This window comes from Galeopterus variegatus, unplaced genomic scaffold (assembly GCF_000696425.1).
Source record: "Galeopterus variegatus unplaced genomic scaffold, G_variegatus-3.0.2 Scaffold4707, whole genome shotgun sequence".
Taxonomy (NCBI): Eukaryota; Metazoa; Chordata; class Mammalia; order Dermoptera; family Cynocephalidae; genus Galeopterus; species Galeopterus variegatus.
In genome coordinates, this window is record NW_007730818.1 from 62,177 (window position 1) to 88,310 (window position 26,134).

The 26,134-nt window shown below is 46.3% G+C and overlaps 1 protein-coding gene across 1 annotated transcript in view; it reads right to left on the minus strand.

The window, feature by feature from the left end:
• Positions 1–26,134, minus strand: part of LRIG1 (leucine-rich repeats and immunoglobulin-like domains 1) — a 119,789-nt gene that overhangs the window by 46,715 nt on the left and 46,940 nt on the right. The window contains exon 4 of the mRNA XM_008588178.1: positions 25,412–25,486. Within this exon, the coding sequence (XP_008586400.1) occupies positions 25,412–25,486 (75 nt within the window). The remainder of the gene's footprint in view (positions 1–25,411; positions 25,487–26,134) is intronic.

The following is a 26,134-nucleotide window of genomic DNA, read 5'->3' on the forward strand; positions in this document are numbered from 1 at the left end:
TGGCCAACTCACCAGTCCTAACAACTAAGCGGGTACACCCTTCGCTCTTCCAGACTACTGTGGTGACTCATGAAGTCCACACTGTCAACCCCTTGAGTGTGGACTCTAACCAGAAACAGCAAATCTTCCACAATTTTAATTTGAGATCAAACTTTTACCATGTCTTATTTAACAAATCAGCAAAATCCAAATTATAGCTCTTTGCCTCACCTGAACCTCCAGCTAAAAAATAGCTTCACACTAGTCCTGAAATGGGAAAAAATTGTAACACATGTGCCACACACATGCCCCCGTCACCGTTCCCCATAGTGATCCTGGCAGACATAGTTAATCAAACTGGCCACCCATAGCCTCTGAGCACCCACAGCACTTTTCCCATCATGGTGCCACTCTGGAATTCTCACTACGGCTCTGAACCATAGCACCTAACCCCGCTGCCGACACAGCAGGTGCTCAGAAGTCTGGTCAAAATTGAGGAGGGCATGCATGCATCCATACAAGCCACATGGGGCTACAGCGTAGCTTACCATATCATACGTGAAATCTACACAACGTAAGGCAATTAGAAATCCTAATATTATTGATTGGGGGTAAAACTTAGGGCACAGCAGCCTGATGCTCACCTACAGAAGTGTACTGTACAAATGAATGCCAAAAGACGTTATCAATTCAAAAACACATGTGAAGATACTGATTTTTCCTTCATCAAAAAATACAGCACTTACCAGACAGGCCATATGGCCAAGTGCTGGCAGTTGTTTTATTTGCAAACATTTTTACTGAAATGTAACAGTCATATTGAGAACTGCATAAATTATAAGTGTGGAGCTCAATGCATTTTTACAATATGTACACACCCGTGTTAACCACCACTGAGATCATGATAGAGGACATTTTCAGCATCCCAGAAGCTTTCTTCCTCCTATCATTCTCCTAGTTGTTCTTTTTCCCAAAGGAAATCTTTAATTTCTACTACCTGTGATTAATTTTGCCTATTTTTGTGCTTTACATACACAAAATTTTCCTGTATATACTCTTCTGGATATGGTTACTTTCCCTCAGCCTTATGTTTATGAGATCCATCTGGGTTGCTACATTAGTAGTAGTTAATTCTTTTCTATCGCTGTGTAATATTTCCATTGAAGGAATATATAGCACTTTACTTTTTCATTTAATTGTTGATGGACACTGAATTATTTCTAGTTCGGGCTGTTGCAGAAATCACAGCTATGCACAAGGGCGTGTCTTTTGCACATGCCTTTTGGTGTGTATTTGCATGCATCTCTGGCAGGCGTGCAGGACCCAGTCATGGCACTGCTATGCTGGTCACTGAGCATGCATATGGTCAGCCTTAGGAGACACCAGTAGTTTTTTGTTGTTGTTGTTTTTTTTCCTTTTTGTCTTTTTTCGTGTCCGGCAACGGATCACAACCCTGTGTCGCGCCCGTACCGGACTGGGACCGGCAACGGGATCGCAACCCTCGGTGTTGCTCCCATCCTTTTTGTCTTTTTTCGTGTCCGGCAACGGATCACAACCCTGTGTCGCGCCCCTACCGGACTGGGACCAGCAACGGGATCGCAACCCTCGGTGTTGCTCCCACACCTTGCTCAGCCAGTGAGCGGGAACCGGTCTGTATGTGGGATCCGAACCCTCGGCGGGAGCGCCACCGCGCTCCCAAGCAGTGCACTGTAGCAGTGTGCCACCGGGCCGGCCCCTAGTTTGTTTTTTTTTTAAACCAAATCCCCCAGGGTTGAAATGAGCCTCAAGAACCATTTGATCTGAGTACCTTGTTTCATGCAGCTTCATTCAGCCACATTCTCAGATGCCACAGCTCTCATGTGTCCTCTTCCTGCCCCCTTGCCCCAAAAGCATTAGGAATACAGCCTGGGGCCACATAACATGACCAAGCTCAATCTAATCTTGTTCAGGTATCAAACAATTATTTTGTTATGCGCGAGGACCTAAATAAACACCAAAAGAGAAAAAACAGAATAACTCAAGTCCCAAATTGGCACGAAACTGTGTGAATGTACCTGACTCCAGGCCCAATGCCCATGTTCAACTTGAAGATAAGGAGAATTTTAAAAGAACAAGTATGTGCAGAAGAGCTTTCCTAAGCCAACTTGAAGTTTCTCTTCTCAGAATGACGGTCCTCTCACTAGCCTGCTTTTTACATCCATCTTCTTAAAAATGAAAACCAAAACCATCTGTTCCATTGCATAAATTAATCATTTGCTCGAAGAAACCGGTGTCTTATAAGAAATGGCCCAGCCTGAGTTATTTGCTGGACAGGAAATGAGAATCAGAATAAGCAGGTCTCTCTCTCTTGCTCACTCCCTCTCTCTTTCCCCTGCTGCTAGTGAATCACCAGTTCCCTGGGGAATTTTGGCAGATTCTCAGCCTGGCTGCAGATGACGTTCCGGATCTGTTTATTCAGGTGGAGATCGGATAAAAAACAAGAGCAGCCCAGTGGCGGGATAAACAGCCTCCATCAGGCAGGGTCAACCCCAAAGGCAGGACGGAGCTGTGTCAACCAACCTCCAACCCGTTCATATCCTTTAGGGTCACTCTCCCTTTGGGGTCTTCAACGAACAGTTACCATTAACTCCTTGCAAAAGAGACCTAATGTCCCATCCCCCTGGGGGTGCATGGCCCCAGAGACCTTGCCACAACAGATGCCACTTGGGTCCTCCCATCCTTCAGCTTATACCCATTGAGCTGGAAGCTCCAGATCTGAAATGAAGAAATCTAGGGACGATCAAGAGTCAGCCACCACCTTTCTGTGAAGGAAAGAGCAACCCAACCCACAGATGCAAATCATCAGGACCCAATCCAAGCTATCAAAATGTTTCTGCATTTCAAGATGCACAAATAAAAAAACAATAACAAGAAGAAGAAAACCTCCTAAAGAAGTGTACATCGTTGAGTGAAAGAAGATCATCTGAAAAGATGACCTACTGTGATTCCAAATATGTGACATTTGAGAAAGGCAAAACTGGAGACAGTAAAAAGATCAGTGGCTGTCAGGCAGTAGGGAGGAAGGAAGGAGGGATGAGTAGGTGGAGCATGGGATTTTTAGGGCACATCTGAAAAGATGACCTACTGTGATTCCAAATATGTGACATTTGAGAAAGGCAAAACTGGAAACAGTAAAAAGATCAGTGGTTGTCAGGCAGTAGGGAGGAAGGAAGGAGGGATGAGTAGGTGGAGCATGGGATTTTTAGGGCAGTGAAACTGTTCCGTATGATACTGTAATGGTGGGTACATGTCATTATATATTTGTCAAAACCCATGGAAGGCACAACACCAAGAGTGAACACTAATGTAAACTAAGGACCTTAGTTAGTGATGATGTATCATTATTGGCTCATTAATTGTAACAAATGTACCACACTAATGCAAGATGTTAATAACAGGATAAACAGGGTGTGTGTGTGTGGGGGGGGGGAATGGGGAGGGTATATGGGAACTCTCTGTACTTTCCGCTCAATTTTTCTGTAAACCTGTGACTACTCTAAAAGTCTATTAATTAAAAACAAAACAAAACAGAACCAAACCTCCTGAAGTACTAAGTAGTCCTGAGGTCTTGACATCGGTAGAATGTAAACTACACATAGGCTAGGATTTCCAGCCTATCTTATTTACTGCTGTATCCTTGCACCCAGAACAACGCTTAGAACATTCAAGGTGTTCAATCACTACTTGTCACATAAACAAATGAGTTACAACTTTTGTTCAATTTCCTACATTCACCACAAAACCTGAGCCAAGGTACGTTATGCAATTTAAAATGTTTAAAAAGGAAAAAAAAACTAAAGCTATAATATACAGGGGTTTTTTTTGTTGTTGTTGTTTTTAAGGTAGGGGAGCTGACGCACATACTTAAAAGAAAATGACCATAATGGATTTGGGGGTTACTTATGCACTTCCTGCATTCTATTTAACCCCAAGCACTACTGAAACCAGGGTTGGCCAAGGTGAGACCACAACACTTGCCTGGGGCTGGCACCAATCCCTTGACCGCCCCTGCCCCCAGCAGTGGGAGGTGGCCCTGCCCATCCACCTTCACACACCCCTGCCCACTCTGGCCCTGGGAGTTCCAAGCACATGCTGCTGACCTGGGGAAGCTCTGCAAGCCACGTCTGTACTGCACTCCCCAGGGAGAAGGGCTGTGCCATCTTAACACTGGCAGGGACTTCTTAGGGCTTGAGGAGTTAGTTCCATCCATCTGGGCAGGACAAAGTGGTACCAAGTTGGGCCAGGATAGGGAAAGCCAAGAACAATGGGCCACTTCCCCTAGGATTCCCACCTACATATGGGCACCTCGGGGTTAGAAAAGCCAAACGCGTTTATGCCTTCTGGTCAGTGCCAGAACAGCCACTCAATTATATCTCCCGGCTTTATTTTCCCCTAAATGAGTCAACATGTCCCTTCTTTTTTTCTCTTTTTGTTTCCCTTTCCCTGGCATGTTAGTCCGTTTTGTGCTGACTGGGTAATTTATAAAGAACAGAAATTTATTTCTCACAGTTCTGGGGGTTGGGAAGCACAAGACAGAGGTGCCAGCATCTGGTGAGAGCCTTTGTGCTGGCACATACCACAGCAGAAGACGGAAGGGCGAGAGAGTGCACTAGCGAGAGAGGGCTGAACTTGCTTTTTAACTACCCACTCTCTCAATAATGAACCCACTTCCCTGACGACATTCATTCATTTATTCATGAGGGCAGAGCCCTCATGGCCTAATCAGCTCTTAATAGTCCCACCTCTTGATGCAGTCACAATGGCAATTGAATTACAACATGAGTTTTGGAGGGGACATTCAAACCATAGCACCTGGCAACCTGCACCCTACACACCCCAACACACTGGTGGTGCTCCTCTCCACCACACTGAGGCCCCTGTACAAGATCTTGGCCCTCATGGAGGACAACCCTGGCCTGGAATTCGGCAGAGCCACAGGCTGTCAAGCTGCATGCATCCTGTAAAGCCACCAATCCCAGCATGCCTGTGGAGCCTAGAGTGCTGCATGGCTGAACTGGACTCCCTTGGTTTCTCACTGAGAACAAGGCTAAATTTACTCTCACTGCAAATGTTAATTACAACTGTCCTGACCTCAAGGAAGGAGGAAAGAAAACCAGTACACGAAACAATGAGTGAGTGGCATAGCTTTGCCCAGACTCAAGGGGCTGAGCCACTGTTTCTGGCCAAGAAAAGCAGAAGACGTTTTGAGACGGCAGTCCAGGTGACAAGGGTACCCCTTGAGGCCAGGGGCAAACCCCAGAAATTTTAACCAAAGAGTGCCCACACCACTCCCTTGGAGGGTGTGAGGACACCGTAATGAGTGGTTTTCCTCCAGGGAAGGCTCAATGCTAACTAGGGTCAGGTGGGAAAGTCCCCTAACCCCAGGAGTGTGGAATGATGGACCTTCTACACCCCACAGAGCAAGGGCCTTCTCTCTCCCAGTTCCATAAACGCTGGTCAGCAACCTAGGGAGGGGGTACCCCAGGAGTCCAAGACCAATGGGCTCTATCATTAGCTATTGTGTTCTCTGTTCCTGGTGGCCCCACCAACCAGGACCTGAATAAATGGGAGCCACCAATAAGAAACGACATGGTGACCTCACTCAAAATTCCAAAAGGGAACACAACCTCCTTCTCGTGGCAGCCCTCCCACTCCAGTCTCAGGCACTGAGCCATCTGCAGTTCTCACACATCCAGGAGACTGTCCACGCCACCATGCTAAACAAAAACAGCAGGATACATGGCTCACCAATTCATGTGACTGCCCCTCTCTAAAAGATACAGGGAGAAAAAAGGTAGGGAATACTCTATGTTGCTCTCACCCACAGTATAATCATAATGGAATTTACCCCATCTCTACTAGGCATATTATTTTAATGTGCTTGTCAATAATGTAAATAAATTAAATTTATATTTAAAAAGCAATTAACATGAGCTTAGACATAGAACTCTGGGACCTGATCCTTAAGTGTAGAAACACCAAAGCCTCGTGGTAGAGAGCTTTATGGTGTTAGAATGGCCCAGGGCCGACCTCAGCAGTTTCACCACCATTCACCAGGTACAAATGAGGTTTTTCCACACAGGGGCAATGCTGGGTTCCAGTCTCCTCTTGAACCCTGCACCCTAACACTCACATGGCACACAAGCCTGCTCCAGGTGGTGAAAACTTCAAAGGGCCTTTGTAGCTGGAGACTGGAATGGAGCTCTGGGGCTTCTGTGGTCTCAGGAAATGGTTTCAATGTTAGCAGTCGGCTGCACAGGGCACTGGAACCTCCCAGGGAGCTTCCCCCTACTGCTCAGCCACAAAGGAGGCGCGCTGCACTTTCTTTCTCAGTAGAAAGGGTGGTAGGAGCAGCAGCGTCCATAATGGCAGGAATGGTGGTGACAAATCTCACATACTGTTAGTGCTCACCAGCAGCCAGACTCTAGCCTAGCTCTTCACCTAGCCTGGTTTAATCCTCGAGCAGCGTCCATAATGGCAGGAATGGTGGTGACAAATCTCACATATTGTTAGTGCTCACCAGCAGCCAGACTCTAGCCTAGCTCTTCACCTAGCCTGGTTTAATCCTCGTTTAATCCTCATGGCAACCCCAGAGGGGGCTACTATCACCACCCCCCTTTTACAGACTGGGATGCTCAGTCATAAGCAGGTTAACTCACCTGCTGAAGGTTATGCAGCAGGAAGCAGTGCAACTGGGTCTGGAGCCCAGAACGTGAATCCATATCCCACACTCCCACTGCGGATGCAGAACTGCCTCATAACAGAAGTGGGCAGAGGAAGCTCTGGGGAAGAGAGCTTCTCTGGACAGCACCCCACACCTTCCACCTCTTCTCGTCATCCACCAGGGACAGGTGTCCCCCACACTGTGGCCACAGCATGTGACTGGAAGTGAGGCAGGACCTGACACTGATGATGCAGAGGGGCAAATCTCCCGCCAGGGCCCACACAACTCCACACTCACACTGCGGCCTCCCAGGCCCTCAGCCCGCAGTGTGTTAACACGCAGTTGCTGCAGGACCCAGCCAGACCACCCCATTTGTATTTAGGATGACTGGAGTGGTCAGCTTCCCCATCCATAAATAGGCAGGTGAGAGTGGCTTTTATTTCCTCAGGTAGTAAATATGTGAAAAACCTTGTTCACCCTTTGCTCTCCACCATGCCAGAAAAGGTACCTCCCAAGCAGGATTCAGAGAGATTAAGACCCTGGTCTAGAGTTGCCCAGCTAACTAGGACGCCAGTCCATGAATCCTCTGACTCCAGGCTGTATGGCTCTCTGGGACAACAGAGACCCAAGAAGCTGGATCAGACAGGAAAGAGGACAGAGAAGGGACTGTGGGTGCTGAGGTGCCCCTGAAATTCCCACAGAAGGGCCCCTGGCCTCTGCCAGCCACTGGCACATTCCCTGGGATCCACATGCCAGCTTCCCGACAGCTCTGCAGTTCCAGGCAAAGGAGGAAGCGGTTTCAGCACTTGGCTGCAGCCTCCAAGATCTCCCCCTCTGGGGAGTGATACCACTGATGTGCCTTTAAAAATAAGACCGAGCTTGCTTCCTGCCCCATCTGGAAGACTTCTGATCTCCTGATCATATGATTCGAGATATCTCTTACCACACAATTTCCCAAGCCTTCAGCATATGATCTGACTGCACTTAGGGAGGGTTAAGGATCTGTATGGCTGGGATTAAGGAGTCGGCCCTTTAATGCAGTCCTTCCTATCCACCCCAAAGATGATAACACCTACTACAACACCAAAGTGACACCATTGCCAGCACCACTGCTCTGTACCCCATCCCCTCATCTTGTCCATTCCGGGTTCCTGAGAGAGCCAACACTTGCTCTGTTTCTTTCTTGGAATGACAAGCTTAGATTTTCTTCGTTTCAGGCTTTTAAAAATATGTCATCACGGACTTAAATGCAAAATGCAAAACTACAGAACTTTTAGGAAAAAAGTACAAAAGAAAATCTTTGGGATCTAGGGTTAAGCAAAGTTTTTAGAACTGAAACGAAAAGCACAATCCATAAAAGGAAAAATTAACACATTGGACTCTATCAAAATTAAAAATGTTTGTTCTGTGAAAAACCCTATTAAGACAAAAAGACAAACTACAGACAAGGAGAAATTATTTTCAAACTACACCTCCAACAAAGAACTAGTACTCAGAATATACAAAGAACCTGAAAACTCAACAGCAAACAACAACAAAAACACCAAACAATCCAATTAGAAAATGGGCAAAAGGCATGAACAGACATCTTAGAAAGAATCTACAGAAGGCAAATAAGCACATGAAAAGATGTTAAGCATCATCTGCCTTCAGGGAAATGCAAATTAAAACACAATGAGATATTATACACACACCTACCTACCGGAATGGCTAAAATAAAAAAATACACCACCAAAGGCTGGCCAGAACGTGGAGAAACTGGATTACTCATACATCACTGGTAGGAATATAAAACGGTATAGCCATTTTGGAAGAGCCTGCCAATTTACTAAAAAACAAAACATGCAACTATCATATGATCTGACAATTGCACGCCTGGGCATTTATCCCAGAGAAATGAACATTTATGTTCACTCAAAAACCCGCACACGAATGTTCACAATAGTTTTGTTCATAACAGCCCCCAACTGGAAACACGCCAGGGTCCTCCTATAGGTAAACACAGTGTGGTGCCTCCACACCATGGAACACAACTCTAATAAAAAGGAACGAAATTACTGATACACATAACCTAGATGAACCTCCAGAGAATTATGCAGCGTGAGAAAAGCCAATCCCAAAGCGTATACAAACTATATGATCCCAGTTATATAACCCTCTTTAAATGAAAAAATTATAGATTTGGAGAACAGATTAGAGGTCACCAAGGGTGTGGGGCAGGAAGGAAATGGGTGTGGCCATAAAGGGCAACATGAGGGGTCTGTGGTGATGGAAATGTTCTATATCTTGACTGCATCAATGTCAGTATCCTGGTTATAAAAAGATCTGCCAGATGTCGCCACTGGGGAAGACTGGGTTAAAGTATGCAGAGGATCTCTGTATATTATTTTGTAAAACTGCATGTGAATCAACAATTATCCAAAAGTAAAAAGTTTAATTAAAACAACAACGACAGGTCATGGCATGTGCAGTGGAATCAGACAGAAGGTCTGGTGGAGTTCACAGTGGAATCAGAGCCTTCTTGCTACTTTATTTGGTCTCTAGCTTTTCCTTCGAACTAGCAGAAACTTAGCATGATTCAGTTCTCACAGCCAAGCACCAAGTACTGCTGGGTTCTGTGGGATTTCTGAAATCTAGGGATATGTATGATTTGTTTAATTACTTTCCACTGCTTAGGAAAGGGCTAGGGGTTGGACTCCTGGAGACAAAAGTGTTGCTGATAAAACTTAGGACGGCTAGTATGGCCCTTGCCTGGCATTAGGGGTAGTCATGCAGCCCTGTGTCCCCTCCCAGCATTTCCTGGCCAGGGAGGAGGGCTTGCTGACGTGCACCCTCAGAAAGGGGCAGGCCCAGGCTGCCAGACAGCAGATTCCCAATGTGTTGTCCCTAGAATACTAGCCTGGGAGGTGTGCCATGAAAAGGGTTCTGGGCCTAGGCAAGTTTGGAAAGGGGCACATACATCCTCACCACCTCCTACAGGTGCCCACAGCAGGTCGGCAGAGGAAATGTGCTGATGAGCTCTCCAACAAACACACCTTTCGTTCTGCTTGACTCTGGGTTTGCTAAATGTACGTGACCACAAAACCCTTTCTTCATGAGACAACTGCTGACATCCCACAGAACAAGTGTGCCAGGTGGCTCATTTTATGTGGGAAACACCACACTTCACCCCCTCATTAGAGGTATCACAGCAGCAAAAGACACAACGCAGAACTTGCAGGGCTGGTGCCAGCCTGTAGATGAGCTGGACTGCGACCAGTCCACGCAGACAACAGGGGGATCTTGACTGCGACAACAAAGTATAAAATTTGCTCTTGTGCATTTAGAGACCAGTACTCTTCTCTGCCAGGGGAGCGTGAGGAGGGGAGCTCATCATTCTCTAGGTCAGCATCTCTCACACTCCTAAAATCTCCCTCCCTGCCTCCAGAAGAAAACGAAAAAATAGTAGAGCAGTGATGAAACAGTCTTAGGAACAGCTGCTCTGCTTCTCCGTGGAGACTCGAAATGAACATTAGGGCATGAAAGGCTCTGACACGTCCTGTAGCAAAGAAAGGTGCTGACCTTTAACTCTGGGTTTTCTGAACTTTGACTACAGAACACTCTTTTCCCCCTCAATGCATCTATTGACATCTGTAGAGCCCAAAAGCTCCTTACTATAATTTTTTAGACAGGTGCTGCGCCTCCCCTATGTCCCTATGGGAGAAAGGCTGGCTGGTGTCTTCTGGCCTGGAGGGACCTGCAGCCACTCTCCATCTTTGCTTCAGAGAAAGCCTTTCCCCAAACACCTGTTGGCCCCTCAAACAAGACAGCTCTTCTCTGACACACCTATTCCGGGGCAAGGGCAAGGAAGCAGCAGAAAACGGACTCACCGAGACAATGAGACCCCAGGGCAGCACTCCTACCCCACAAGCCACACTGCCTCCATGTGGCAGTTTCTACTACTGCTTTTTCTCTCACAAGGCCCTGCCCAGCTTTTCTTTTTTTTTTTTGTCTTTTGTCTTTTTCCATGTCTGGCAACGGATCACAACCCTCAGTGTTGCCCCCGTACCGGACCGGGGACCGGCAACAGGATTGCAACCCTCGGTGTTGCTCCCGTGCCTCGCTCAGCCAGTGAGCGGGTACCGGTCTGTATGTGGGATCCGAACCCTCGGGCGGGAGCGCCGCCGCGCTTCCCAAGCGGCGCACTATCCAGTGCACCACCGGGCCGGCCCCCAGCTTTTCAATAAATCCAGGAAAGCAAGTCCCATCTCTTGGCTGAAAAGAGACATGCCCTCCAGGACCCCCAACATATTATTTCTGTTACCACCTGTGCCAAGCTTGTCCCTTCACCTTCAACAAACATCTAAAACTAACCAGTGTCTGCCCCAGACTCCACAATTGCTTATTCTTGATATCACTCATTCACATAGTCCCACTCTGATTTATTCATTCATTCAAATGTGCATGGGCTGCTAATGAGGCACAGCTGCTATAAGGAGAAGGTGGCCGTGGCCCTGCATTGGTGGCTCCTCAGCCCATCTCCCACACCCAACAAGCACACACCTGAGTGGAGGAGACAGAGAAAGAAACAGATGTGTGGATGCACTGACAGATGGGAATCCCACGCCGTTGTAGAAGGAGGAGGGTAGGGGAGGACAGTCACCAGACCAGGGTGACAAGATAAGCAATGTCAGGGTGTGCTTCCATTACACACAATTCGATGTAAAGTTCAAGGCAGGAAGTGGTGAAACCAGGAAGAAATGGAGCTGGGACCAACCCTGAAAGAGCCAGGACTTTTTTTTTTTGACCGGTAAGGGGATTGTGACCCTTGGCACAGTGTAGTCTGCACCACGCTCAGTCAGTGAGCACATTGGCCATCCCTATATAGGATCCAAACCCACGGCCTCGGCGCTACCAGCACCACACTCTCCCAAGTGAGCCATGGGGCCGGCCCTTGAAAGAGCCAGGACTTTATCCCACAGGTGACAGGGAAGCCACGAAGGGGTCCCTCATTCATTTCTGCATCAAATACTAACTGCGGGGCAACCACGAACCAGGAACTTCACTGGGCAGGAGGTGTGTAGGCTGGGGAGAAAGAAGCCACGAAGGGGTCCCTCATTCATTTCTGCATCAAATACTGACTGCGGGGCAACCACGAACCAGGAACTTCACTGGGCAGGAGGTGTGTAGGCTGGGGAGAAACAAGGGAAGACAGGGCCCCGTGGGGAGAAAACTGAGGAGAGGAAGAGAGGACCAAGTCCGGACGCTTGGGAGCTGAAGCCTTAAGGACCCCCCTGCATCATTCCCAGATTTCTCACCACCAGAGCACATGGCTTGGCTGGCCCCTTACAGAATTCACCAGCACATAAACCTGTACCAGGAACCCAGGGTCCACAACTAGTGAGTCACCATCGACAGCTGCTCTCAACCAGAGATGAGAGTTTGTTCCAAAGAACACACACCCCAGGCTCTGCCCCAGGCATATGGGAGGGGAAGCACCGTGTGTATTCTTAACCCTGGCTGAGTATGGCTGATATGGACCCAGCCCCTTTCCTCACAGGTGAGGGAACAGAAGCACAAAGAGGACAAGTGTTTTGTAAAAGACCCTACAATGGGGTTTCTGGCAGTCAGGACTTGCAGTCAAGGGACCTGACCCTTGTTCCTCTCTGAGCACTACTGCTTCTCATGAGGGGGGAGGCACTCCAGGAAGGGATGTGTCCTCCCACCCCCAGGGAATCCTGCCTCACTGCAGGCTGACCTGCATTCTGGGCTTGATTGTGGGGTCATGTCCCAACAAGAGAACGGTGAGGGGGGCTGCTTCTCCTGCTGGCAGAGAAGTCACTCTAGACACCCCAATACCCACCTGGAGGTGAGCAAAGAATGGACTAACATTCTCCACTAAAATGCCCATGCAGGAGTGGCCTATGGGAGGCAGCTGGGGTCCTCACCAACCTGCCAACTCCTCCCGCCTTTTGGCTTTCTCTTTCCCGAGGTGACTCATGAGGCCACCAAGGCAGGTTGAACCTTGACCTGTCCAGGTCACTGAACGGACATCCACAATGCACAGCAACACTTGTATTCTGAATCCATTCCCCTGGACAATACACTGAGTCTTTCAGGAGCTACATACAGCTCTTTTTAAAGAAAATGGGGGAAAGTGAAGACAGGCCTTAGGCTCTTCTTGGAACCAGAGTTGCTAGAGAATCACCAAATCAGGGCTCTTGTTAACACACACTGGAGAACGAGGGAGAGGGAGGCAGGGGCCAGCCTGTCCTACGAGGGAAGTCAGGTGGTGGTGAGAGGGTTTATCAGGGCTGTTGGCAAAGCTGTGGGGAAGTCAAGCCCCTGGAAAGACTGCACCAGGGCCTCCTACAGTTCACAAGGCCCACACTAGCTTTCTCATTCTGTTCAAAAGAACCAAACAATCACGAGGCAGAAAGACGTCCCTACACATGCTGATAACCACTGTCCTTCCACGCACAAAAAAATACACTTGATTTGGAAAAAAAGTCACATTCTAAAAAATCCAAGAGGAATTTTTTTCTCATTTCCAAAATTCTATATTCTTTGCGACTAAGCACCCAATTCCAAACACAACCCTCACAAAATCACATTATATAATTATACAACTCTTAGCATTAGAATTTTGCTATATTACAATACAGCTTTCTATATCATCTATTTCCATATATACATATATATATATATATATATACACACACATATATATATATATACATATATATATATATACATATATATATACACACACACACACACACACACAATTATTATTATTTTTTTAAAGAAGAGCCAAATCTTCCTTTTGGAATAATAAAGAAAAAGGTGTTTAAAGAGCTTGAAATGAGTAAGTTTTGCTTTCTGTTTTACTATAAAGAGAGTCCTTTTCACCATCATAAATGGGACTTGCCTGACTTACATTAGCCTGTAAAGGAGAGATGGGTGGACTTTATATATATATATACACACACACATATATATATATATACACATATATATATACACACACACACACACACACACATATTATTATTATTTTTTTAAAGAAGAGCCAAATCTTCCTTTTGGAATAATAAGGAAAAAGGTGTTTAAAGAGCTTGAAATGAGTAAGTTTTGCTTTCTGTTTTACTATAAAGAGAGTCCTTCTCACCATCATAAATGGGACTTGCCTGACTTACATTAGCCTGTAAAGGAGAGATGGGTGGACTGGCTTTCAGGGGAAACAAATGACCCAGAGTAGGAGGCAAATCCACAGTCAAATTCTGTGGTCACCAAATGGAGGGGTCAGGTATAATCAGACCAAACACCCTCCCCCGCACACCACAAAAGCAATTTCCGTCATGTTAAGTGGCTAACTGCACAATATGTTCTAATTAAATGAATGGTGAAAGAGGTAACCAAAACCTCTAATAGGGACCCCCAGAATCATAAGTGCTAAATTAAAGGCCAGCCTCAGTATTTGTGTACCCTCTACTTGGTGAAGAAAAGAGAAAGAAAAAAAGAAGGAGCGGAGGGCAGGGAGGTGGGGTGCCTGGGCACTTTAAATGATAGGCCTGAGAGGGAAGGCAGGAAGAGGAGGAACAGGACCTTTCACTTGCAATTACCCAGCTTGTGGCTTCTGAAAACTTTTGGCTGCACATTGAAATGACCTGGAGAGCTTTAAAAAAAAAAAAGAAAGAACACCCCAATGCCTGGGCCCACCACCACCCTCCCCAGCAGCCCTCAACCCAAGGTTTTGATTTAAGTGGCCTGGGTATCTAGATGTCTACATCTCCCCAGGCTGCTCTACTGTGTAGCCGAGGATGAGAGCCCCCGCCTCAACCTGTGCTGGCATTTTGCTGAACCTCCCCCAGGTGGAAGAGCAGGCAACAGGGAAAGAGGGGGGAAACCAACTCTACTGCTGTGCTCAACAGCTGCCACAGAGGAGTGGATCTACCAAGAAGGCTAAGGACTTAACGCACACAAACGTGAGGATTGTCTATAAACCTCAACTGGTTCACAAGAAAGTGAGCCATAATGAGAATGTCTGCAAGTCAGATCTGCTTTCAGGGCATGGAAATAGATCCTTGGTTCAGCACAGAGAGCATGGCAGCAAAGGCAGCCTGCCTCACCCACATCTCCAAAGGTTCTCAATACAAGATGGTCGGGGACACCAAGTGTCTGAAACTTGATGTACGCGCACTATATACCAGAAACTGTGCTGAGGACACGTGTTGTTTAATTAATCTTAACCACCACCTTATTGGCAAAAATCATTTTACAAGTGAGAAAACTGAGGCTGGAGAGACTCTGCCCAGGTGACAGCCAGGGACATGTAGGCAGGACTAGACCCAGCTCCGGCTGATGCAGACCCTTCTCATCCCCAACATGCAAATCTGCCCTCCTCTCTAGAAAGCCCACAATGCATGCATCAACACAGGATGAAGAGGTCCACTTGTATCCACCTTTTTCCTGCAGCTACTTGGGGAAGAAAACTAGTGTAGTTTGGTGTCTATAAACTTATTTCACAGCAGCCCTCCCCAACGATAAAATGTTGCTTAGCCCCTCAAAGACTAAGACAAGACAGTTGAGCAGGAACGAGGGGCCCCTAGAGAGGACAACCCCATGAGTGTCACAGGGGTGCATCCTTCCCAGCATGCCTTTTCACCTCCTGGTTAAGAGCTGGGAAGAAAAAAACTACAAGTTGGCACCTTTATCTCAGCTGTTTGGGTTTGAAAGGCATCCAGGAAGTGAGGACACTGCAGAGGAATCCGCCCTGGAGTGATGTCTTCAAGGGCAAATAGCCACGATCCGAGAATCTGCTGGCAGAATTGAACAGCAAGCTCGGGCTCTGCTGAGACCTGTCGATAAGACTATTTTTCCTCACCATGCCCTTAACACGGGGCTGATCACAACCTGCTCAGGATAACTAACTTGTGTCTGTGATTGGGGGGAGTGGAAAGGGGGTTGTCAGCCTAATCTTCAGGGCACAAGAAAGACTTCCTGTTACTTTGCCTCAGTTCTGAAGACCATACCAAAGGCTGTCCAAAGTAAGTTCTCCTGAGGCCAAAAAGAGGCTCTTAGCAAGGGTGCTACAGAGGCACGGGGGCTGTGTACTGTGCCTCTCGCTCCACACCTTAGAGCAACCTCAGAGCCTTTGGGCTGCGATTCCAGGGCTTCCCATGCCTAACACAATTTGATATGACAGCACTTAAAATGACAAGACCCTCCAGGCTCCCAGACCACATACTTCCAAGTATACAGTGAGCAGAAGCCCCAGAGATGGACAGAAATGAGACCAGTACCCACCTTTGACACTTCCTAGCTCTATGAACTCAGGCAAGTTAGGCAAGTTACTTGCCCTCTCTGTGCCTTAGGTGCCTTATCTATAATTGTGCTTAATGACAGATGCTGTGCCTCATAGGACTGCAGAGGAAATACAGTATTATGAGGCCTGGGAAGGCATACAGGGCAATGCCTGCCAACATCAGCATACACAGACACTGACTACTGCTATTTTTTCAGCTCAAAAGGCTGAACCATATGAGACTGCCAATGTTCGATCATTTGTTAAACTACAAAAATGGCAATTTTGTATGACTCAATATACTGAGTAAACTATTCTATCTTTAAAAATCCTTGCCTTTGAACAAGCAGGGTGAATCTAAAATTCCTTATGTATCTCCCAACAACGACAGGCATTATGAAAGAAAGACCTGGCATAAACACAAACACATTTCTTCCACTTGGGCTATAAAAGCTGAAAATGGCTCCCAGGTGTGAGCAGACACAATAGGCCTTGCCTTCTCTGCAAGGTCACCACAGCAGGTCAAAGTCAAGCCAGCCATTTTCGGATTAGGTGCATAAGCATAGGAGGCCTCCCCAGTGGTAACTGGATTACAGAAGCCACCTGCAGGAAGTGAGGAGGGGGAGGAGGAGGAGGAAATGGTCCCAGTTGGAATGAGACTGTTGATATGGGCAGGAGCCAGCCCCTTTTACACGGGAGATTGTGCAACGACACAGCAGCTCTGCTTCCCGGCTCCATTTCACATAGTCCTGGAGGGTTTTCAGCACCCACTGCTTGAAGGAGAGGCACTTCCCCTCCAAGACCATCTACCACTTCCCCGGCAGCAGCAGCAGCCTGTATTCTCGCTGGATCTTGGACTATATTTAAAGCTTACGTGGTCATCAAGAAAAATGAGGGAGTGAGAGGAGGGGGAACAAAAGGCAAACACCCAACAAAAGTCAACTCTCAACAACAGAACTTAAGCTACTGAGTTCTCAAACAAGGCGGTGACCTCCAAGGCCAAGTCCCTACTCCGGCGGCTCTCCCCTTCCTCGGCTCCACCAACCCTGCAGCTGGAGTTCTCTTCACTTTCTCAGCAAATGGCTTGCAGATGTACCTCTCATCTGGCTGGTTCACCACCCCCACTCTCAAAGAAAGGGGAAAAAAGGAAAGAAAAGAGAGAAGGAAAATGACAAGTCATGACTGTGTAACTTGGCAGGCTTACTGCGGAGGCCACTGCGGCTCCTTTCCCAGCAAAAGATTCCCTTAGACTCGGGAGCAAGAGGCAGTCTGCACTACACAATCCCTGGGAAGTTTCCGGGACAGAGAGCTGCTTTCTTTGTCAATTAGGTGTTTAATTTTCTATTTTGAGGCTCACTGGTGGCATCCAGCATCTGGCAAGGCATGGGTCCTGCTAAGCCTTCCAACAGAAGCTTGCTGGCTCTTCACAGCAGCCTGATTACTGACAAAGAAAAAACAGGGGGGTGGGGGGAGGAAATTGGCTTAAAAATGGAACTAGCCATGTCCTTTTAATACTCCTCCGAGTACTCCTCCAAGTACCCAGCAGCATGTTGGCTGAACATTTGTGGTGTTCCACCTAACACCTGTAACTTAACACCCCTTGTAGTGGGAGAAAGGAGGTCTGCATAACAGGGAGCCTCAACTAAAATGTCACTTCATCTGGGAACCTTTCCTATTACGCAGCCCATCAATGACAGGGGGTAAGATACCCCTTGGACATTCCCCAGCCCTTGTAGGACAACTGTCTGTTGACCCATCTTTCTCTGCAGCTAGACTATGAGTTCCTTGAGGGCAGGAACCCCGGACCATGGGACCCAGCCTGTTTGTTCATATGGCTACATGCACAACATGAGCCGGTAAACCTCAAAGCAGCCTCAGCAACCTCACAGATGACCCCACGGCTCCATCATAAACTAGCTTAGGCTTCCTGTGCTTTTAAACTTTCATCTCTTTTGCCCACTGACCACCAGGACCACAGCCTCCCAATGGCAGAAGCCTGGGAAAATGGAAGGAGAGTAAGCCGGTCATAAACAATGCAGGACTGGAAAGGGCAATGGAGGCAGATGTGGACACCTGAGTTTTGATTATCCCATTAGGACAAGGGAGAATTGCTCACCTCTCAGACACTCCTTGTTAACTTCCACTGCAACAAAGAGGTGCTTATTCAGATCTTAGGTGAGGGCAAAGATTTATCAGATACTAATGACTGATAATCAGCAGGAAGATAAGTCGTGCTAAAACTGCCTCCTGCCCAGGGACATAGGCTGTAAGCAGAGCGGCCAATACCCACATGTTGAGATAATAATAGGCCTCCTGCCAAGTCGGGCTGAGTACCAAGCGCTCCCTGCCTCTGTAGCAAATGGTAAAAGTTTGCTGAAGAGACCTGACTGGTCACCAATAAACAGCAAATTAAGCAGAAACAAATGTAAAACAGCGTGGGCCTCAAACCCTGAGCCACAGCCATGTCTGCTCTGCCCATGGTACTTGTACTCACTTAGTGCCCACTGCTTTTCAGCCCCACAGTCACCACACTAGTGACATCAGAAATTTGTCTAAATATAATTTACTGTCCCTGAAGCCTAGGCAGTGTGGAAAGGACTTGACACATGAGCCTCGGCAGTGGTTCTCAAAGATAGGTTCCCAGGCCAGCAGCAGCAGAAGCAGAAGCACCTGGAAGTCACAAGCAAAGCAAATTCTCCTGTCTCACCCCAGACCTGCTGAGTCAGAAACCGGGCACTGGGACCTGGCCATCTATGTCCCAGCTAGCCCTTCAGGTGATTCTGACATGATCTCCCAAGGAAATGGGTATGAGGTTTTATCCAGAAGAATCAGCTCACATCAACAAAAATCTGGGCACACAGGGCAGAAAGTGAGCACATCTTTGAAGACTCTGAAGAGGAACTGCAGCCCCCATTTTACGTATATTTTCCTACTGCGCTGTATTTTGATGAGGGCCACATCTTCGCTTTAGCGTCTGGGAAATGAAGCAGCTTCGGACCGCTCCAGGAACAAAAGACATGCACTCAAACTCGACCTGGGCCTTTTAAAAAACAACTTTGCCTACAGTTTCCTCCCAAAGTAGCTGGACTAGCTCTTGATGAGAATGTGTTTTATTGCCAGAGCAAATAAAAGGCCAATGGTTAGGTAAGGTTTATTTTTACACTGATACCCAAATGGACTGGCCTTCCTTAAACAGTGAAGCTAAACTGGGTTTCTGCATGGAGGAAGCCTCTCCAAAGTAAAATGGGGACAGACCTACCATTTCCACATTTTCTAACAAACACACTTGATAAGATCCACTCTTAATAAGATGACTGGTGGATGGTCCTGCAGATGTTTCCTCCACAGGACAGACAGGATGATACTTTATCTTGGGGAGAATCTCTACATCCACCTCAACTGTACACAGACTTACAATGCCCACAGGTTCCTATGAATAAATTGAGGGTACTTCAAAAAGTCTGTAGAAAATTGAATTTTAAAAGAGACTATGAATCTTTCCATGAACTTTTTGAAGTACACTTGTATACAAAGAGTTCCACCATTGGAGATTACCACTCAACTTTTAAAGACAACCTATTTTTTCATGCTTTCAGGTAAAAGAAGATTTCCACATCGACTCTTTATTAGGTCTGCAAATGATGACCTTCTTTCAGGTGATGCAATACAAAGAAAGTTTTTTTGTTTTTTGTTTTTTAAAGATGACCGGTAAGGGGATCTTAACCCTTGACTTGGTGTTGTCAGCACCACGCTCAGCCACTGAGCTAACCGGCCATCCCTATATAGGATCTGAACCCGTGGCCTTGGTGTTATCAGCACCACACTCTCCCGAGTGAGCCACAGGGCCGGCCCTACAAAGAAAGTTTTAAGGGCACCTAAGTGAAGAGAAAACCAAGAGGCCTCAACCCAACTCCTTAGGGGGAGAATAACCCCCCACCCCCGTGCATGTATGCACACAGGCGCATGTGCACACATGCACACACACACAGTTTCAGAATGCCAGCTGACTGCTTATTACTCAGTACACTTTCACCTGTGTTCCAAGCCTGATTATTAACAGCCTAAGCTCAGGTTCTGAAGCTGAGCCCAATTTTCTGAAGTTGAATTCTGGGTCCCTTCTTCCCCTGGGGCCAGGCTGGGCTCTGAGGGCTTCTAATTATTCTCCCCAGCTCTGAGCGGCAGCAGATAGATCATTGCTGCCTCGCCGAGAAGGCTCACTCTTTGATTACACTCTAATGTGAATTGATCTTTACATTAATGAGCCTGTAAAGAAGATTGATCTCACCCCTCTCTTTTCTAGACGGTTTGCTAGGTACTCTGAGAGTTAAGTATTCCTATTGATTTTACTTCACCAGCACAGCCAGCCAAGAAGAGGGCTCTGACATTCAATGTCTCTGATTCCTCAAACTCCACCTGGGGTCCTTACCCTTTTCCCTTACTCTGAGTGGGGACACAGACAGGACACCATGTTTCTTTCCTTCCAAGTTTTATTCTCCAGAAGTTACAATAAAAAGACGTTAAGTATCCCATCCTTTTATTCAATCAGTTTTTCTGTGGCTAAGAGGTCACAGCAAAATAGAGTAGTTAAAGCCACCTCTGATCTTTTTATTTTAATTATCCATAGTCTGAGTCTTCTTAGGTGCATTTGTGGAATTTTTTTTTTTTTAATGTTTTGGTGTGGTATTTTTTGGTGGCTGGTCAGTACAGAGATCCAAACCCATGACTGTGGTGTTACAAGGCTGTGCTCTAATCAACTGAGTCTAGGTACACTTTTTCACATGAGAAACAAATACTTTCCTCAAAATAAAAACTAGTTCTCAGGTAAGTGGCTGCCAGGAGCTAGAGTAAGGGGGATGTAAGAAGTGACTGCTTAAGGATTCTGGGGTGATGAAAATGTTCTGGAATGAGATGGTGATGGTGGCGGACATTGAGAACGTTCTAAAAGTGGCTGGATTGTACACATTAAAATTGTGAGTTTATGGTATGTTATCTCCACAAAAACTTTTCAAAAATGTTTTCAGGATTAGAAGTAAAAGGCACTTCAACGTGTTTTCAAAAACAAAGTAAACCTGGGCCGGCCTGGTGGCGCGCTGGAGAGTGTGCCGCTTGGGAGCGCGGTGGCGCTCCCGCCGAGGGTTCGGATCCCATGTGGAGACCGGTTCCTGCTCACTGGCTGAGCACGGTGCGGGCGCAACACCGAGGGTTGCGATCCCGTTGCCAGTCCCCGGTGCGGGCGCGACACCGAGGGTTGCGATCCCATTGCCGGTCAGTAAAAAAGACAAAAAGGAAAAAAAAAAAAGTAAACCTAATGAATTTTAAACAGCAATATCAGAAAGCCACAAGTAATTATATGCACCTACGTTTTGCCTACATCTCCTACCTGATGGAGGACACAGACTGGGGGAGAGTGAATGACAAGGCATGGTTAAGGGATCAGGTCTGAAATACTTCTCGTACACACCAACTGGAAAAGTAGTTAGGTGGACACAGCCAAGGGCCAGGTGGGAAATATGTGACAGCCTCTGTACAGCAGACGTAGAGCTAAAGCACATTTCACAGCATGCTTTTTTCTCCTAGGACTGAAAAAATTCAACCATTTCCACTGTAACTAATCTTCTCAATCATACAAGTGCAGTAACACCCCAGGAAAAGCGGAAATTTTTGTTCAACAGAAATGTTGCTTATGCATCAGACAAAATTACTGTTGCTGTGGGAATCGTAACTTGAGTTTCCTGGACTTCACATTAAAAAAAAAAATCTCAAACATAAAAATCTATTGGCAGATTCTGCCCCCATTTAACAAAAGTCTGCTTCTTTTTCTGAGAACTATTTTATGAAATTAGCTCCCTCACTCAAACCCAATCCTATTTGAAACTTTCCTTGAGTTTTACGCTTTCTGTTATTGAGGGCAAATGGCTTTAGCACTAACTTCAGAAGTCAACGCAAATAAATCTGTTCTTTAACAAATACTTTAACTGAGTTAGATTCCTTTAATTGGAAAGTACTAACCAATTGATATTTTGCTGCATGACTCTGCTTCCCAAAACTCTGGAGCTCTCCTTTGAAGCCCTGATATTAAACCCAGGCACAAAACAAAACCTCTTCCCAGGAGGCCCTCCCAACTGTGACACCCAGCACAGCAGGGCTGCGGTGTCTGAGCCCTCCCTGGAGCACTCCCATGTAAGCAAATGGAACAGAGCAACGAAGAGCCAGCTTCCAGAGGCGAAAGTCCATAATGACAGGTGTCTGAGCTAAAAAAAATCACAAATCTACTGCTTCTGTTAAAAGATATAAAGCAGCAATAGGGGTTACTTGATGTGGGTAACTGTGTCTTTTGTGACTTTATTGCCCCTAGTCTTGATTTCCGAGTCACAGAAGGTGCTTTTACCATCTTGTTCAACTCCCCCATTCAACAAATAAGAAAAAAACAATTTATCCGAGGTCACAACTGAATCAGAGACAGAGCTGGTCACACGCCTGGTCCCCACTTTCCTCTGATGCACCTGCCTATAAACTTGTCCCGAGAAAGTTATTCCAGCTCCTCCTCAGCAGACATCTGCTCTATTCCCTCTGCACATTCTCATTATTTTTATGATCCTCCGCCTGTCCACAAAAGGGGAATAAGAATTTGGAGATTAAGGACTGTAAGCGTCTAACTATGAACCACAACATTTTCAGACACTGCAGGGGCTTCTGCATCACCTTGGGATGGCCTCTGGGCCACAACTGCAGGTGCACAGAAGATACCTACTAAATATGTGTGGAACAAATGACACCTGACACCTTTTAGTTCTGTACTTCTGAAAAGCAACAGACACATCAGCAAAACATGCTCTCCAAGGCCTGAGCAACTGGAATCATCACGTGGATGGAGATGCTAAGTCCTCTGCCTTTATCAGTTAGGACTGGAAAAGGTTGTCCTTTTGGCTGTAAAGTGAAGCTCACCTGCTGTCTGTTCTGTTATTTTCCCCCTGGTCCATTTTGGAAATACAGAAAGGCATGAAGGATGATAGCAAAATTATCTATAATCCTCCTATCCAGCTTTTACACTGCTAACCTTCTGCAGGCACTAAATCCAGGCATCCAGTCTAAGAACAGGGAACACAGGCACCTCAGAGAAAACTAAGATAAAGACCTTTCAGTTTCTGTGGTTTCAGAGAAATCATTGACCAAGTCAGATGGAGACCAGCTTCAGGCCAAAGAGGTTGACTGCCAATGCTAACCTGCATTTTCCAAACCGAATCAAAACAGGGAGGGAGTCTTTTTTTTTTTCCCCCTTGCTTTACATATTTCAGTTCTGTCTAATGGAATAGCAGGAACAAGGCCAAACAGTCCACTGCTCCTGGCTCTTGGGCCAAGGAACAGAAATGTATTTTTAGCCAGCAGAGCCAGGCGTCCCCCTTGCTTTACATATTTCAGTTCTGTCTAATGGAATAGCAGGAACAAGGCCAAACAGCCCCACTGCTCCTGGCTCTTGGGCCAAGGAACAGAAATGTATTTTTAGCCAGCAGAGCCAGGCGGGATTCAAAGTGCCACATGCCCTGGGGCAAGGTGGGGGCCCTGCCTACCTCTGGCAAAGAGTGGCTCAGAGTCACCTGCCATGCTCCTGTACTGAGTGCATGGAGTATGTAGAGAAGCAAAGTAGAGGCATGTGTGTCTGGTCTCAGTTCCACCTCTCACCAGTGCAACTTAAGAAGAATTTCAGGGAGCCCCAGTTTCTTGTCTGGGGCCCTAGCTTCCTCACCAAGTGAGGAACGTGGAGAGTTTAAACCAGCACTTCTCAAACTTTAATGAGTGGGAAGATGGCCAGGAATCTTGTTAAATGCAGTTCCTTATCCAGTAGCGCTGGGATGAGGCCTGAGATTCTGCATTTCTAACAAGCTTGGAGTTAATATGACATTGCAGGTCCATGACCTGTGCTTTAAGCAGCAAGATGTTATAAGCATCTTCAAGAGCTTTATGAACACACAAGAGATTATCACATTCCTAATTAGTCTGATGTAAGACTAACTCATTTAATTTAACCAGCAATTAAACACCTTCCAGATGCTGGGCACACAGCCCAAGTAGGTACAAGAAAGTCAGACGCCTTGCCTATCCATCAAGAGAACAAAGGGCCACAACCTTCACTCTGGCACTTCATGGGAAAAACGAGTGACTCACAAATCCTGTGGCCCTAAAGGTGAGATCTTGCCAAGGCCCAAGGAGCTATGTGACAACTAGCCACCAACCAGAAGCACCCAACATCTGTCAAATGCTAGGTTTCACATACAACGCCAGGAGCTTCATATACATTCCACTCCCCTTTAACTTTGGCCTCACTCTCCCTATGCATAAAGTGGATTGGGAACGCATTTTGTAAATAAGGAAAATGAGGGTCAGAGACATTAAATCATCTGTCCAGAATAGAAAAAGTAAGCCAAAATATCCCCCAGGCTCTCCTGTAACCCCACAATCTACCTAGTTTCACAAGGACACAGCACCTCCTGAACACAGGTCCTGCTGCCAGGAAACATCTGAGATCTGCAAACTACACTAGCAACCATATTAATAGTACTTTCCTGCCAAGTCCCTCTGCTCAGCGTGCTCCATGTAGAGAAAAAAGATCCATACAGGTGACCAAATGAATTATAAAACCAGCAAAATCAATATAAAATAAGAACAAGCAAGGGCTGGAGTAGAAACAGGAAATTCAGTGTGAAGAGGGAGGTGTTCTGCTGGGGAAGCACCAATAAAATCTGGTCGAGAAAACTGTGGGACTCACAGCTGGCATAGGTGGAAACAACTCAGTGAGTTTAAAACAAGCAAGCACCTCCACCTGACTGCTGAAGAAATGGGGGTAAGTCCAAGTGCTTAATTCTCCAGTGAAAGCTTTTAACATCTCCTATGGCTTCTTCCCTTCCATTTTTAGTTAAGACCCTTTATACCCTTTTCCATTTCCAGTGTGTTATCTATAATAAACAGGTTGCATTTTGTCTAACACTTGACCACAACAACTAATTTTTTACTTCTACGCTGATTTCAGACACCTGGGGGCACTTCCTTTTTTTGAAGCCATACAAGTAAACTGAGTTACATTACCAAATTCACTGGCACAAAGATGAGCTTACTGTCTTATAATTCATGCAGCTTCCTTTAACTCCAGTTTATTCACCCAAGTTGCAGCTTAACCACCAAGAGCAAGAAATATAGTTCTGTGTATCTCTAGGCAATAAAAAAGACCTATTTCCCCCCAAATTAGAGACAAGGGAAAACGTCCAGCTTTTAATTCTACAAACCCCAAAACAGCAAGCAAGGTATTTATCACAGTCATTAGGGCTACAAGAAGAAAGGCCATTCTTCACCAGAAAGCACATGAACACAAGTCCTCCTGCCACCAAGTATCAGCAAGATAACACCACATCCTCCCCACACAGCCAGGGCCCCCAAACGGCACCACTTACAGGAAGAGGGAGACAACCTGCAATGAAGCTGCACCCAAGGATGGAATGGCCGTCAACTCATTATTATTGAGGTACCTGTAACAACAAAAAAAAATTAATCATTTAAAGCATTTAAATTCATAGTTTGAAATCATACACATACAAGGGAAATCAAAAAACACTGCTGAGTTAGCCATAGTAAGAATATATTATGATGCTGAATAAAAGACAAAGAATTTAAAGGTGAGTTTTTAAAGGGAGAAGTCCTATGAGGTCAAAGACACTAACCATTTATCATACCCATGGTTAGAAATAAATGCTAAGGGGGAACATCTCTTGTCTTCCACCAGCTTCCCATGAGCTCAGAAATCAAGACTAAGAGACAAGGAACAGCAAGAACAGCCGAAATGCAGGTTCAGACAAAAGAGCCCCCAAGACTATCAACAAGGGCGCTGCTGGTGGGCTTTGAGGAGAAAGACCTTTTCCCTCCTGGCTGTTTTTACATGTCTGGGACAGTGTCCTGCCCTTGCCCAAGGCCAACATGTGCAAAAAAAGAATAGGAGACTCACACACCCCCTGGTATGGAGTTCTGAGGTGCTTGTGACATGTGGGACCAATTATTTCAATGCCTCATCTAAAGGCCAACATGTGCAAAAAAAGAATAGGAGACTCACACACTCCCTGGTATGGAGTTCTGAGGTGCTTGTGACATGTGGGACCAATTATTTCAATGCCTCATCTGTG